This window comes from Bos javanicus, chromosome 17 (genome assembly GCF_032452875.1).
Source record: "Bos javanicus breed banteng chromosome 17, ARS-OSU_banteng_1.0, whole genome shotgun sequence".
In the NCBI taxonomy this organism is placed as follows: Eukaryota; Metazoa; Chordata; class Mammalia; order Artiodactyla; family Bovidae; genus Bos; species Bos javanicus.
This window is the reverse complement of record NC_083884.1, coordinates 44,620,658-44,637,238: the sequence shown is the minus strand read 5'-3', so window position 1 is coordinate 44,637,238 and position 16,581 is coordinate 44,620,658. Positions and strand designations below refer to the sequence as shown.

General features: G+C 39.3%; 1 protein-coding gene across 5 annotated transcripts; it reads right to left on the bottom strand.

Annotated features, from left to right (window-relative positions):
* Window positions 1-782: 782 nt before the first annotated feature.
* On the bottom strand, window positions 783-16,339 carry ZNF140 (zinc finger protein 140). 5 transcript variants are annotated; one of them, XM_061384397.1, is made up of 5 exons: window positions 16,253-16,339; window positions 15,533-15,585; window positions 13,875-14,001; window positions 13,524-13,622; window positions 784-5,932 (listed from the first exon to the last, which is right to left on the bottom strand). In XM_061384397.1, the coding sequence occupies exons 2-5, from the start codon at window positions 15,539-15,541 to the stop codon at window positions 4,764-4,766; spliced, it is 1,404 nt and encodes a 467-aa protein (XP_061240381.1). In that variant the 5' UTR covers window positions 15,542-15,585; window positions 16,253-16,339; the 3' UTR covers window positions 784-4,763. The 5 variants fall into 5 exon arrangements, with proteins under 5 accessions (XP_061240383.1, XP_061240381.1, XP_061240380.1 ...); XM_061384396.1 differs by lacking the exon at window positions 16,253-16,339 and adding an exon at window positions 15,917-16,003; XM_061384398.1 differs by lacking the exon at window positions 16,253-16,339 and having other exon boundaries at window positions 13,524-13,619; window positions 15,533-15,621.
* Window positions 16,340-16,581: the final 242 nt, after the last annotated feature.

The window sequence follows — 16,581 nt, the reverse complement described above, 5'->3', positions numbered from 1 at the left end:
GTGTATTGCAAGTTTCCATCTAGGATCAGTTCATACTGCCTGAAGAGCTCATTGTAGTATTTCTTTTAGTCATAGCTGTGCTACACAAATTCCCTCTGTTTTTGTTTATCTGAAACATCCTTATTTCAACGTTGAAGGTTTTTTTAGTTGGTATAGAAATCTAGACTGGTATCAGTACCAGTTCAGTAACTCACTTGTGTCTAACTCTTTGTGACCCCATGGACTGCAGCATGCCAGGCTTTCCTGTCCATCACCAACTCCTGGAGCTTACTCAAACTCATGTCCATAGAGTCAGTGATGCCATCCTCTGTCATCCCCTTCTCCTCCTGCCCTCAATCTTTCCCAGCAACAGGGTCTTTTCCAGTGAGTCAGTTCTTCACATCAGGTGGCCAAAATACTGGAGCTTCACCTTCAGCATCAGTCCTTCCAATGAATATTCAGAACTGACTTCCCTTAGGATTGACTGGTTGAATCTCCTTGCAGTCCAACAGCCTCTCAAAAGTCTTTTCCAACACCACAGTTCAAAAGCATCAATTCTTCGGCGCTCAGCTTTCTTCACAGTCCAACTCTCACATCCATACATAACCACTGGAAAAACCATAGCCTTGACTAGATGGACCTTTGTTGGCAAAGTAATGTCTCTGCTTTTTAATATGCTGTCTAGGTTGGTCATAGCTTTTCTTCCAAGGAGCATGCATCTTTTAATTTCATGGCTGCAGGCATCATCTGCAGTGATTTTGGAGCCCCCTGCCCCCCCCCCCCCACCAAATAAAGTCTCTCATTGTTTCCACTGTTTCCCCATCTATTTGCCATGAAGCAGTGTGACCGGATGCCATGATCTTAGTTTTATGAATGTTGAATTTTAAGCCTACTTTTTCACTCTCCTCATTCACTTTCATCAAGAGGCTCTTTAGTTCTTCTTTGCTTTCTGCCATAAGGGTGGTATCATCTGTGTATTTGAGGTTATTGATATTTCTCCTGGCAATTTTGATTCCAGCTTGTGCTTCATCCAACCTGGCATTTCACGAGGTACTTTGCATATAAGTTAAATAATCAAGGTGACAATACACAGCCTTGACATACTCCTTTCTGTTGTTCTATGCACATTTCTAACTGTTGCTTCTTGACCTGCATACAGATTTCTCAGGAGGCAGGTCAGGTGGTCTGGTATTCCCATCTCTTGAATTTTCCACAGTTTGTTGTGATCCACACAGTCAAAGCTTTGGATAATCAATAAAGCAGATGTTTTTCTGGAACTCTTTTGCTTTTTCTATGATCCAACTGATGTTGGCAATTTGATCTCTGGTTTTTTTCCTTGTCAGCACTTTAAAGGCATTGTTTCATTATCATCTGACTTCCATCATTTCATTTGAGCAGGAAGTTTTCAGTCTTATTGTTGCTCCTTTGAAGGTAATCTCTCCTATCCCATACCAGTTTTAGATAACCAGGTTTTACTTTTTATTACAATGTGCCTGCTTGGAATTTGCTCAGCTTTTTGAATCTGTAGATTATCTTGCATCATTTCTAAGATTCTTGAGTGAATTCCTCAACTATTTCTTCTGTCATTCTCTCTTCTTAAAAGACTATAACTACACATGTTAGAACTTTTGAGTTTGTCCTAAATGTCTGTGCCTTACACTCATCTTTTTTCCCTTCTCTCTCCTCTGTCTCTGTTTTAGTATGGATAATTGGATAATCATGACAACAGAGTCATAAAAATATTGCAACTCTTTCAGAGCTACAATGGTTTCCTTCTGGTGTTTCACATCTTTTGAGTATGCAAACCTAAAATACTTGTATATCTGAAATACAAACTCCTTATACTACATAGATTAAAATCTTCATATTGGATGTTTACCCTTTCACATGTATTGAGATGGTCACACTATATGTCACTATTGTTTCTTTGTCAAACAAATTGGAACTGAAATAATATACGAGTAATTTAAAGTACATCATATACTTTATTTCTGCCATTTTCTTTTCTATCTTGTATTTGGCTGGCCATTGTTACTGAATTTCATCTTGAAAAACAAGAAGCTTTTCTTTTAGTCTTCTGCTACCTCTGCAATAGCTTATTAAAAAAAACTGTTATGTTAACCATGGAAAGATGTAATACAGATTTCTGTACTAAAATTGAGTGAAAGCAAAATTGCCAGCACTGCACTGCTATGACAAAGAAAGCATACTGTATAAATGAAAATATCCAAACTTTCACTCTTTTCAGTGTTTTGACGTATCTTTTATTGTATAATTTAGGAATTAACTATATTTTAATGTATTTGATGCATTATCTGTACTTTAATTAAATGAAAAACAACAACATAGTTCTTATTTTCTGAAGTATTTTACCACAAACGAACAAGAGGAACTTTGGGTGAATTATGTAGTTCAGAATGATGCTGCATGAAGTAAATTTTAGGGGAAAGTTCTTATTTTTTATAAAATTATTCAAGCAACATATCTGGTGAACTGACTTTGTGGTGGCCTGCAAAGACACTCTGTTCCTGAGTGCCCCTCACTCACCTGAGCATAGGCCTGTTCCCATTTTTTCCATCATTCTTCATTCTCCCTTGCTCCAATAAGGAGACCACATTTGGTTTAGAAATAGAAAGTCCTGCTTATAAGGAGAAAACAGATAATTCAAAATATTATGTTTTTCCTAGATCCTAGGGAAGAGAAGCAGTAGAAGAACCAAAGCAGAATGCATGCCACTTCCAACTTGTACCAATTTAAAACATTACTTCAAGAACATGGACTACAAATTCAGCCAGGCAACTTGGAGCTTACGTCCTGATATTTCCTATGGAGAAGGCAGATTCCTAAATTCAGATTCTGAATTTGGAGGAATAGTACCCACCTTAGACCAGATTCCTATAGTCCTCCATCATTACATTCCCATACAAAAATTTGGGGCAGAGTTTAATCAGCCTCATTCCTCCTGGGAGAAGTTTATGGTCATACCTCTGAATGTAACAAAAATATTTGAGATGATAAATATATTCTTGTTCATCAAAGATTGCCACAGGATGCAAGGGAAATTAATCATATTGGCCACCACTATAGGAAAATGGGGTTTATAGAGTGGAGCTGTTCTAATAGTTTGAGGCTTTGAATGGTTCTAGAAAAGTAAATATTAGCTGCTATGTGTTTTGTTGTTACATTGAGTGGAAAAGAAATATGTTAGCTTTCACCTTGTGAAAGAACATGAAAAAATATGCATTAATGAAGCACTTACTGCTGCTAGGTCGCTTCAGTCGTGTCCGACTTTGTGCGACCCCATAGACAGCAGCCCACCAGGCTCCCCCGTCCCTGGGATTCTCCAGGCAAGAACACTGGAGTGGGTTGCCATTTCCTTCTCCAATGCATGAAAGTGAAAAATGAAAGTGAAGTTGTTCAGTCGTGTCAGACTCTTCGCGACCCCATGGACTGCAGCCTACCAGGCTCCTCTGTCCATGGGATTTTCCAGGCAAGAGTATTGGAGTGGGGTGCCATCACCTTCTCCGAATGAAGCACTTATCCAAGTGCTAAATCATGTATTTCGTGTACTAAATGCAAGAGAAGTTCTTTAAAAGGAGCAGTCAGATGCCTCAAAGATAAGACAATCTTTAAAATGGGAGAATAAAGAATGGGCAGGTATATGTGGAGATGAAAACATAATTGATTTGACAAATATGTGATTACAAAAGAAATGTTCTTGAGCAAAAGAGGAAAACAACCTTGGCATTTTCCTGTGATGTACCTTATTTACAGTTATTTCAGACTGATTAAGACAACTAGTCAGATTCAAGTGTAAACATGAATTATCATAACCTTAGGTCCAAACTGTGACTCAAAGTTAAAACCATAAAATATCTAAAAATGCTTCTGTATCTTTATGTTTACAAAAGCACGCTACTCTTGATATCAATATTATGATAGTTGCAGTTTAAGAATCACACTTGCTGTGAAGAAACAAACTCAGCCAGTACCACATTTAATTTACTATAAATCAAAAGATTTATTCATAGCTTTTATGAATTTGCTTTTTAAAAAAGCCAAAACATTCCCATTAAAAAAAAAAACAAAAACAGAAAACTCCCACATCAATTTTGTCCAGTATAACTTCTTAGAACTCTAAGATTTTGCCACACTCATTACAATGGTGGTTTTTCCCCAGTATAATTCAGTAGGTTTGAAATACTGAAGAAAGTCACCCTGTGTTAAGTTCATTTATAGGGTTGCTTTTCCCCCCTTAGGAAGAGTATTTTAAAATTTCTCATTGTGTTTGACTTTTCTTCATTATGAATTTTCTAATCTCCAGGAAAAAGTACAGGCTTCCCTGGTGACTCAGCAGTAAAGAATCTGCCTGCAATGCAGGAGATGCAGGGTTGATCCCTGGGTCAGGAAGATCCCCTGGAGAAGGAAATGGCAAAGCATTCCAGTGGTCTTGCCTGGGAAATCTCACGGACAGAGGAGCCTGGCAGGCTACAGTCCACGGGGTCGAGCTGGACACGACTTAGTGACTAACCCACCACCACCACCACCATCACCAGATGAAGAATCTTCTCAATACTGATTGATTTCATCTTCTATTGTTACAAAAGAGAATGAGCAGCTATTAATGGCTTTCCCAAATATTCCTGGGGGTTTTCTCCAGAATACTGACTACAGCATAGACCACATTTTAATCACAACATATTCACATAAGGCTTCTTTTCAAGAGTTCACTGAAGTCAAAGTAAGGCATTAACTACTTTTTTTTTTTTTTAACCTATACATTCTTAGGTTTTTTCTATTGTGTGAATTCCCTGGTGTTCAGTAAGGAATGAGTGGTAATTAAATGAATTTTCATATTCATAGGGGTTCTCTAGAGTGTGTGTTCTCTCATGTTTAGCAAGGTTTGAGCTCCAGCTGAAGGATTTATTGCATACCTTACATACATAGGGCTTCTCCCCAGTATGAGTTATCTGATGTAGAATGAGGGAAAAGCTCCTACTAAAGGTTTTGTCACATTCAGTACATGCGTAGGGTTTTTCTCCAGTATGAATTTTCATATGTTGTGCAAGGGATGCATGCCATGTGAAAACTTTACCACATTCATCACATTCATATAGCTTTTCTCCAGCATGAATTCTCTGATGTTTGATAAGGAAGGAGTGGCAACGGAAGGCTTTACTGCATTCATTACATTCATAGGGGGTTTTGGAGGTATGGACACTCTGATGTCGGGTAAGATGTGAAGAACGGCGAAATGCCTTTCCACACGCAATGCATTCATAAGGTTTCTCTCCAGTGTGTGTAATCTGGTGACGAATGAGTTCAGAGCCACTGCTAAAGGCCTTCCCACATTTCCTGCATACATACTGTTTCTTTCCTATGTGAATTCTCTGATGTCGAGTGAGGTTTGAGGCACGACTAAAGGCCTTTCCACATTCAGTACACTCATAGGGTTTCTCCCCAGTATGTGTTCTCTGGTGTTCAATGAGGAAAGAAAGGTAACTGAATGTTTTATTACAGTCTTTACACTCATGGGGTTTCTTTCCTGTATGTATCATCTGATGTTTTACGAGGTTTGAGATCTGGCTAAAGGTTTTCCCACATTCCTTACATACATATGGTTTCTCTCCAGTATGAGTTCTCTGATGTAACACAAGGGAAAAGCGCCGACTGAAAGTTTTTCCACATTCATGGCATCCATAGGGTCTCTCCACAGCACTGACATTCACATGCTGAGACAGGGCTTCTTGATGTGAAGCTGTCACTTGCCTGATGCATCCCTGATTTCCCTGCAGCATCTCAGTATCACCCTCACATTTCCAGCCTTCTTTAAAACTGGAATACTCAGAGCCTTGGCTTAGAAATCTTTCCATTATCAAATACTGGGATGAATCATCTTCAAATATGACATTTTTTGGAGAAAACTCTTTGATCTCACCATTTGACTTTGAAGCTGAAAAAACAAAGCAAATATTTTTTTTTATTTTTTGTATTGAGTAACATAAATGTCATTCTTCCATTTTAAAATGAGAATTACATTGAAAAACATATCTTAGCATTGCATGACTTTTATAGTTGTCATGTCTTTGAAATCTGAGCAGTATATCCAGAAATCCAGAAATTCAGAAGACATTAAATAAGAAAGACGTAGGTGAATTAGGAGACTAAAAATAAGTAATTGAAGGTGAGGGAAAAACAAAACTATTAGGAAGATAAATAATTGTAAAGGATAGGTGGTTAATCATCCTCACCTCTATTTAAACTTTATTTGCTGTCAGAATGACTTGAAAATGACAACTGCATTTGCAACTCTGGAAGTTTAAAATTATTTCCAACTTGGTATACAGATTCAACAAAATTCGAATCAAAATCCCAGCAAGTTATTTCACAGATCTCAACAAACTGACTTTAAAGTTTATACAAAAAAGAAAATGACCTAGAATACTTAACATAACACTGAACAAGAGTCAAAGGACTGACTCTTGACTTCAAGACTTCTGTAATGCTATAGTAATCAGTATAGAGCAGCACTGGTGCAAGACTAGACAAGGAGATAAACGGAACAGAGCAGAGAGTGCAGAACAGATCTGCATGATTAAAGTCAACTGATCTTTGACAAAGGAGCAAGGACAACATAAGAAGCAAATACAGCCTTCTCAAAAAATGGTACTGGAACAACTAGACATCCACATGCATAAAAATGAACCTAGACACAGATTACATTGTTAACAAAAATTAACTCAAAATGGATCACAGAACTAAATGTAAAATACAAAACTATAAAACTTCTAGAAGATAACAAAGGAGAAAACCTAGATGATGTTAGTTATATTGATGACTTTTTAGATATAACATCAAAGGCACAATCCATGAAAGAAGTAATTGATAAGGTGGACATCACTAAAATTAAAAACCTCTGTTCTGAAATAGCCAATGTCAAGGGAGTAAGAAGACAGGATGAAAAGACTGAGAGAAAATATTTGCAAAAATACATATCTGACAAAAGTTACTACCCAAAATATACAAAGAACTCTTAAAACTCAACAATAAGAAAATGAACAACCCAATTTAAAAATAGGCAAAAGACATGAACAGACACCTCACCAAAGAAGATATATAGGTGGCAAGTAAGAATATAAAAAGATACTCAACATCATATGTCATTAGGAAATTGTAAATTAAAATGATATACCACTACACACCTATCAAAATAGCCAAAATTCGATTCTCTAACAACATATGCTGGAAGGATGTGGAACAACAGGAACTCTTATTCATTGCTGGTGGGAATGAAAAATGGTACAGCCACTTTGAAAAACAGTTTGTCAGTTTCCTATAAAACAGAACATCCTCTTATCATACAATTCAGCAATCACATTCCTTGGTATTTACATAAATAATTAAAACATGTCCACACAAAAACCTACACATGGAAGTTTACAGCAGCTTTATTAATAACTGTCAAAACTTAGAAACAAGATGTCTTTCAGTAAGAGAATGGAAAACCATGATACAGCCAGACTATGGGATATTTCTCAGCACTAAAAAGAAATGAGCTATCAAACCATGAAAAGGTATAAAGGAATAAGCCTTAAATGCATAATATTAAGTGAAAAAAGCCAATCTGAAAAAGCTAAATACTATGAATTCAACTATATGATACTCTGGAAAAGGAAAAACTATGGAAACAGTAAAAAGATCCATGGTTGCCAGGGGTTGGGGGAAGAGAGTGATGAATAGGCAGAGAATAAGAATGTTTAGGGCAGTAAAACTATTCTGTATCATACTAACATATGGATACATGTCATTAAACATTTGTCAAAATGCACAGAATGTACAACACCAAGAAAGAACCTTTAAGGTAAACTATGGACTTAGGGTGATACTGATATGTCAAGGTATGTTCATCAGTTGTGAAAAATGTAATACTGTGGATGTTGTCAGGAAGACCAAGCAAGGGTGGGAATGGGCAGGGGAACTCTGTACTTTCCACTCAGTTTTGCTGTGAACCTAAGCTGCTTTTTAAAAAAATAGTTTATTAATTAATAGAAAAATCATTATATTATTTGCAGGGAAGGTTTAAGATATTATTAAAATGCTAAAGACTGAGAGAGATAAATATACAAAGTCATTAGCATTCCTATAGAAAAGCAATATAACTTCTTAGAAAAGAAACTTTAAAAAGTTGCTTAAGAATAAATTCAACAACAGGGGTACAGAGATTTTACAAAGAAAATTCAAAATCTTGAGAAGCTGTACAGGTAACTCCTAAAAGTGTACTTTAACTCAGCATCAGTATCACGGGGGCTTGTTAAAAATGTAAATTCTTGAGTTCTACTCCACACCTAATCACTCAAAATTTCTGGAGAGGGGCCTGGAAGTATGTTTTAAAACAATCCAGAGGACTAAAATTTGAGAAGCACTGTGATCTCTCTCAAGATCTAGAATATTCAGTTGCCTACTGAATTTATATACTTGAGTATCCCAAAGATCCAAAATTTAGTAAGTTACAAATTGATATAATCTTTCTTTTTTCAAACTTGCTCATCCTTTTTTTCTTCCAAGAAATAATACCACCAGCAAAAAAAGTGATGTCAATCACAATTCCTCAGTCATCGTCATGTCATTTATCTAGTCAATCACCAGGTCTTTCTGAGTTCACGTCCTTACTTTGTTGCCATTTGTATACCTTCTTCCATTCCCTGGACACCTCCATGGTTCAGGTGATGATTACATCTAGATTACCTTATGGAAATAACTCTTAAATGGCTATCCTGTTTCCTAGGCTTGCTTCCAATAAATCTGTTTCCCAAACTTCAGCCAGAAGGATGTCACTAAAGTGCTCGCCAGCCTAACATCTTTGGATGACTTCCTATTAGCCTAGGGATGAACTCTAAGTTCATTAATACGGCCTGTAAAATACCTGTATGATCTGACCAGTCAGTGCTTTCCAGAACCATCCTTAATTCTCACCATTTTCCTCCTACACTTTATACTTTTGCTCAGTCTAAACTGAACCTCATCCTCTCACTTTATTAGCGTGATCTTTATGCATGCTGTAACTCTGAGGTTTTTTTTTTCCCTTCACTTATAAAATATGAATGGCTCCCAGCGTGTACAGATGGAGTAAGTACACTCTGGCTGCTCTCCCACTAAGTACAAGTGAAAACCATGAGCAGTGCATAAAGGAGCTAGCTGAGCACTCTAAAAAGGTAAATGGTAGCAAGCTGACTGCAGAGGGAAGTCAGAACACAAAGTAACACAACTGGTGGTGAGTTTCTTGTATTTTTTCCCATCTCCACTCTCTCCAGGCCTAAAGTTAAATGCAATCTGAAAGCAAGAACTGGGCAATAGGTAAAGAGCTCCAAGAGAAGCCTCTATTTCTGTCTTATAAATGGGAAAGGGGTCCATACAGAGAAATCTTGTTTGTTCATTTCCCATTCTCTTCTGCTCAAACTCAAAGCACGCTGCAGCAGGGATGGCCATATAGGCAATTAACACTCCAAGGCAGGGTAACATTTCCTCCCTCAGCAGAAAAACCTATGGTCCTAAGAGTACAGGGGTAATACCCCTCACCCTGTTTTTTCTCTCCGTCCCCTTGTTGCATGGCTACAGAGGCAGACAAAGTTACAGAAGTGCAAAGAGGAACCTAAAGGTCTACCTTTCTATCCAGAAGACCTGAAAGAGGGGGCCCTGCGAGCCAAAAAGGAAAGGGGAGATTGTGAAAAAAGGAGCTCAAGAAAGTGATCTCATAAAGTTGTGTATGAAATTCTGGGCTCATCCTTGAACTGTGCATGCATGGATCTGACCCTAAATAGCACACCTAAAGCTGAACCCACTGTCTAAGTTCCAGAAAGGCCACTAAGAGGTGCTTATGGGGACAAATAAAATAGACCTGCAAAGGCTTTGAAAACCAGACTATCGTTGGAACCATGTACAGAGAAAACAGGTTAGAACTTATCCATATTGACAGCCTGCTTAAATAAAGTTAATATCTCAACAGGATTTAAATAAGACCCAAAGTCTTAATATTTAAAAAAAAGTTACAACTCAGAGTTACAGGACATAGAGGAATATTTCATCATCCCACAAGGAAAAGATAATCCAGTTATAAACACATTTATGAGTCATTTATATATGGATAGTGCATTAAAACAAAATTAGGGAAAACTGTTATTCTGATGTGAAAATATTCCAATTGTATAGAAAATATCCCTATACTTTATACATGATAATGAAGTACTATATAGTGAAGTGTCAAGATGTCTGTAAATGACATTATTCAGCAAAAAAAGGAATGAGGTGAGGCAAATACAATCAAATGTTATCCAGTATTAAATCCATAACTGACTGTATTGATTTATGCAAAGATAGAAAAATAGAAAAAAAATAGGGAACCCAGAAACATACACAAAAACTTAACTTTCTGAAGACTGTTTTGGCTATTCGGGGTCTTTTGTGTTTCCATATGAATTGTGAAATTTTTTGTTCTAGTTCTGTGAAAAATGCCATTGGTAATTTGATAGGGATTGCATCAAATCTGCAGATTGCATTTGGTAGTATAGTCATTTTCACAATATTGATTCTTCCTACCCAGGACACAAAAACTTAATTTATGAGTAACCAGTGAAGGAAAGGACAGACATATCAGTAAATGGTACCTTGAGAAATGGAAGACAACAAAGAAGACACCAAAATTGACCACTAAGTCATGTGATACACAAAAATAAATCCAAAGTGAACCATGGATCTAAATGTGAATGGCAAAACGACTAGGCTTTTAAAAAAGAAAATCTAGGAAAACATCATCATGACCTCATGGTAGGGAAATATTTCTTAAACACATCCAAAAAAAAAAAAAACCTCATAAAGGGAAAGACTGATGAATCTGACCACACTAGAATTAAGATTTCTGTTCATTAAAAGAGGTTTTAAGGGGAAAAGTAAGTCACATGTAAGAGAAGATATTTGAAGTGAACAGAATTGCAAAGGATTTGTATCCAAAATTTGTAACTCCTACAAAACAAGAAAGGAATACAATAAATGAGCAAAAACTAAGAGGCACTTCATAAATGAGGGTAAATTTATAAAAATTTTAATTTATAAATTATTTTATAATTTTATACTTATTTTATAAATTTATAAAAATACTCAATAAACATATGAAAAGGTGCTCAACTTCATCAGTAATTGTAGAATGCACATTTAAACTATATTAAGCTCCCACTGCACACACTAAGCTCCCACTGCACACACTCAGCAAAAACTAAGAGGCACTTCATAAATGAGGGTAAATTTATAAAAATTTTAATTTATAAATTATTTTATAACTTTATATTTATTTTATAAATTTATAAAAATACTCAATAAACATATGAAAAGGTGCTCAACTTCATCAGTAATTGTAGAATGCACATTTAAACTATATTAAGCTCCCACTGCACACACTCCTGACAGGTGTGCTATCTCCTGACAGGTGTGAAGATTATGATATCTAATAGTACATGGTGTTGGTAAACATGGGGAGCAAGAGGAACTCACTTATGGTGTCTGTGGAGTGCAAAGTCAGTAAAAACACTTTGGAAAACATTTTGGCATCATCTAATGATGTGAAAGAGGCACATCATCCTCTGGCTCAGCAATCCCAGTTCTAGATATAAACCATAGGAACCCTGTGCCAGGATGTGCCAGGACCCAAGGACAACAGCAATGTTACTTACAACAGCCCTAAACTGCAAATAACCCAAGAACCTGTCAATAACAGAATGGATAAACTGGGTTGTATCTACTTGTACAATGAAACAAACTCGTAGATCAATATGCAAAATACCTGAATACTATAATAATTTTGAGAGAAGTAAATTAGAACATACATATTATGATTATCTGTATAAAAAGTTCACAAACATACAGATGTAAACAAGTGACTAGAGACACAAACAGTTGAAAAAACTATAAAGAAAACCAAGGAAGTTACTATCATTAAAGAAAATTAATTACCTTTGCAGGGGGTGCAATGGGGGGTGACTGGGATGAGCACCCAAAGAGCTCTTAGGGACTCAGGACTTCTGTGTTTACTGACCTGAGTGGTAGTTACATGGGTGTCTTATAATAATTTAAGCTGCATGTTTATGTTTTATGCCTTATTTCTGTGAGCTATTTCACCTTTCAAAAAAGTTATGGGGGAACAGTTCCTCAGAACTATCTGAGGTGCTGTCTCCCGGGCTGCAGTGCTCATTTTGCCCCAAATAAAATTTAACTCGCCAAAAAAAGGGGGTACTGGAAGGAGCACACAAAAATTTCAAGAGCTATATTAAAGTAGTGGTATTCGAGGCTTTTTATTCAACTCATTCTTTGATGAGGAAGTTTCTGGGCACTTGTCCCACCTTGTGACTTTCAGCCATACGGGACTCTCTTTCCATGTCCTTATTCCTGAAAGTCTTGCTCTCAAAGTCAGAACTCTGTTTTCAAGGCATCTTCTGTCCTGTCACTAGTCCTTCCATTAGCTTCTTCTCTTTAAATGTAAATGTTCACCTGTTATCTCCAGAGGACCACTCTCTAAAGGCCAGTATATTTCCAACAGAGGTTGGCTTCAGAATCAACTACAGAACTTATGCAAATTGTCATAAATACATACAATTTAGGCTCCAAAGGTCGTCTATGTCAGAATCTTAAATGGCGGAGCATGGCCATATTGATTTTTAAAGAGCTTCACCAGCAATTTTATTTCAACCTAACATGAAGAAGGCTTTCAAAGCCCTTCTCAATCAATCTCATTGCTTCTATTTTTTCCTTCTTAATACAAGATTCCCACTTTTACATTCCTAATTTGAATTCTTTTCTAAGACATATTCCAGTAGTCTGTTGTACCTCTCTACTTGGAAATACCGTCCTCTACTCACACCATGCATATCTCAAACTAATTCACCACATTTTCTCAAAAACTGACCCTTTTTCTGTCTTTTCTATTTCTGTTATTACTATCCCTATTTCAATTACCCAGGTTTTTAACACCAACTGGAAATTCCTTTCTTCTCATTGTTGAACTGCCAACTTGAGGACCTCTAACCAAGTTATTTACAGACCCACTATCTCACTATGCCATGCCTTCTACTCTCTGAGGCATACTACCTAAAAGAAAGTCTTAATGAGATTAAAAAATAAATATTGTTAATATATTAGTGAAGGAATAAACCCATTAATTAACCAAAGCCTAATGAATCACTTAAGAGGGTTAGAACAGCAATATAAAGGAAAAAATATACACCTTTTAACTTAAGACAATAAAAGCACATATGTCAATTTTTGAAAGAAAGAGAAGAGAAATAAAGTGAGAAAAAGGATGAGAAGAGAACTGAAGGCAGACAGGTAGGTAGGTGTGAAGTGATCCCCTTGCATGGGCAAGACCTCACAGTTCCCTCCCGTATCTCTGGTACCTTTCAAGGAAAACTTTCTATCCAACATATAAAAAAAGTACTGCTTTCTCACTGACTGGTTGGGTTGTTATTTTAAAAAACTTCATTACCAGCTTCTCACTCACTCACCTGGAAACAGCTCTCTGCTTACATCTCCATTCCCCAGCCAGGGCTCTTTCCCTTGTTCCAATAAGGAAACCACATCTGGCTTAGACATGTTAAGACCTGCTTGTGGAAAATGAAATACATTCAAAATTAGTCCTTGAATCCTTACCAAAAAAGAGGCCATTATTAGAAATGCCAGATATAAATATGAAAGATGTCAAAACACTAGTTGAAGTTATAATCTTCCTCTTGAAAGAAAAAAAAAAACAAAAAAAACTTTCCTTCCTTGGGAATATTCAGTCAGATAATCAAGATTCACAACAGTCATCCTAAAGGTCAAGTTCTGCATGAGAGGAGATGAGAGGAAATACCTACCCAGTGACACCAGGTGGCCATAGTTCTCCAACATTACATGTCTGTACAAATCTCTCTGAGCAGGCTGGAGCCATTCCCACTCCTCCCGGGAGAAGTCTATGGACACATCTCTGAATGTCACTGACTCCTGAAATGACATACATACATCTGTACAACCAGCATCTATGCTCCCAAAGGCCCTGATCAAGGAGTGAAATGAGTCCACTGTGGAGGGTGGACAGTGTACGTAAGTAGTGCAATGACAGTTTTCAGTATTCTGAGTTATTATTAAGAATATAAGTAAGAGCTTAGCTGTTTTGTTTTATTGTGTAGTTGAAGAAAAAAAATATGCTTTGTCCTGAGATAATTTATAATTTTGTGACTGTACATGTGAACAACATGTAAACATTCTTAAGATCTCACAACACTTTATGAATAATGAAGACAATCCCTTTATGTTTAATAAGGGATGTATATTTTCCTTAATACCAGCCTACTTTAGCGGGGGCTTCCCTGATGGCTCAGCAGTAAAGAATCCGCCTGCCAATGTGGGAGGCACAGGCCACATGGCTTCGGTCCCTAGGTCGGGAGGATCCCCTGGAGAAGGAAATGACAATCCACTCCACTGATCTTGCCTGGGGAAATCCCATGGACAGAGGAGCCTGGGAGGCTACAGTCATGGGGTTGCATAGAGTTGGATATGCATTAGTGACTAAACCAACAACAACATTTTAAAATGATTTGACAAGAATTTCTTCATAGTCACTACTGGCTGTAGCATACAGCAGCAGCACCTGTTTAAGGGACACACACCCAGGTTTATCCCAGGCATCCCCATTTCTGAGAAATAGCTGTGAAACTTGGAGACAATTTCAGCAAAGTGATGGAACAAGAGAATAAAGACTAAAGTATAAGGACATTCCAGGGTGGAACCTAAAGCTTTTTCCCTCAGGGTTGGGGGAATAATAAGCCCCTGCTTTGCAGCACTGGAGTGATCCACATAGCCATTAGGCATGAAGGGGATTTTTAAAAGTCCCAAACTAGTAACAGTTCCAGAGGTATGACAGAGTTATATTTTACAGTTAAAAACAAAAATTCAAGTCGCTATAACTTGTTATAGATTATTGGCTAATAAAGGAAGCTGTTTCCTAATATAATATACTGCACTGGGATCTGCAGTACAGAAGGAAACTGGACTCCCAGCAAAAGTTGGAGAGCCTCTGGATTTGGAGACAAGCATGAAAAAAAAGCAGGACAGAGAAATGAAACTGCATCCAGACGGAATAATTTGGACTGGCTGGCCTTCTTGTCCCCCACCTCTGTGGAGCACAACTGCCTGCCAAGCATTTAGCCTCAACTAAAACAATCAATAAAATAATAATAATAAAATAATCAATAAAAACAGGACGAATAAGTGAAAGAACGGCAGCGGGAGAGAGAAGCCTAAAGCACTCCTCATTCCACCCAATTTGTTTGGCAAAAGGAGAACGGGACAGCCAGGTCTACGTTCAGACCCCGCCCACATCGGGACAGCGCCCCCAGCGCCGAGCCCCCAGCGAACCCTCTCACGTCCTCTCAAGCACAAGAGAGGGAGGCAGGGCAGGTACAAGGGTAGGGGTTACAGGAGAAGGAAAGCCTGTGTAAACAGCTGCATTTAGAAGAAAGGAAACACAATTTACCTGCGACATGGCTCAGGGTAGGGCCGGCTGAGAACGTAGCGTGGAGGGCAGAGCTGGGGGGGAGAGAAAGAAGCTGAGGCACTGCCCGCGGCGCCGTGCGGGCGAACCGGGCCGGGCTGGGGGCCAGTCGCTCCGCAACCACCGCCCTCGTCACGCAGGATCAGGGGCGTCCACGACAGCTCCTCCTCGCCGCGGCAGGGGCACCCAGCCTGGGCCGGACCCGAGGCCGCAGCGCCGCAGCCTTTAACGGGGCCGCAGCTGGGGCATCTCCTCCGCGCTGCCGGCTGGGCAGCCACGACTTCCAGAGCTCGGGATGAGGCCACCGCCCTTGGTCACCTCAGCCCCGGCGGGGGCCGGCTCGGGCAGGGCGGACCCTTCTCCTACCTCAGTCAGTACAGGACAGTTCTTGTCTCTGCAACGGGGACCCCGAGCCAGAGTCCCGCAAACTGCCCCTTCCGGAGCCTCAGCCACCGACCGCGACCAGGCCGCGGCCTCAGACAGCTCTGCTTCCCAGCACCCACCGCGGCCTCCGCGCCTCGCGGGCAGAGAGCCCCCCACACGACAACTCCCAGTAAGCCCCGCGCCCACAAGGTGAACGGGGCCTCAAACAACTACACTTCCCAGGGTCCACTGCGGCTTCAGCCTGAGTCCAAGCCATCCACGCTTGGACTACTGTTCCCAGAGTCGACTGCAGCCCTTGCCTTTGCTTCCAAGACTTACAGTCCAGACGGCGGCAGTGGCAGGACCCTCCTACCCGAGGGACTCTGACTCCCAGACCCTGGAGTCCGGTGTGGCAGCTCAACCACCGCGGTCGGGGCGGCCATCGGCGATCGTCCCCAAGCCGAGCCCAGATTGGCGAGCTGTCCGCGTGAGCAGAGGCGGCAGCCGGGCTTCCACCCTGAAGCTCCAGAGGGAGCCCCCGAGAGCTCTGTTCCTCCCCGTGCTGACAGCTCGGTCCCGAGCGCACACAGAGGATTAAGCTCGGACAGAGCTCCGAGCTGAGGGGATGGGAGGTAGGGCGAGAAGCTTTGTATTGAGATGGGAAGGTT

What these genes read in the sequence shown, in the direction of transcription:
- ZNF140 (XM_061384397.1), bottom strand. An exon ending in TGGCCACCTGGTGTCACTGG is followed by an intron (nt 13,623 to 13,874) that starts GTAGGTATTTCC and finishes ATTTTCCACAAG; the next exon opens with CAGGTCTTAACATGTCTAAG. An exon ending in AAGCAGAGAGCTGTTTCCAG is followed by an intron (nt 5,933 to 13,523) that starts GTGAGTGAGTGA and finishes TTGTTTTTTCAG; the next exon opens with CTTCAAAGTCAAATGGTGAG.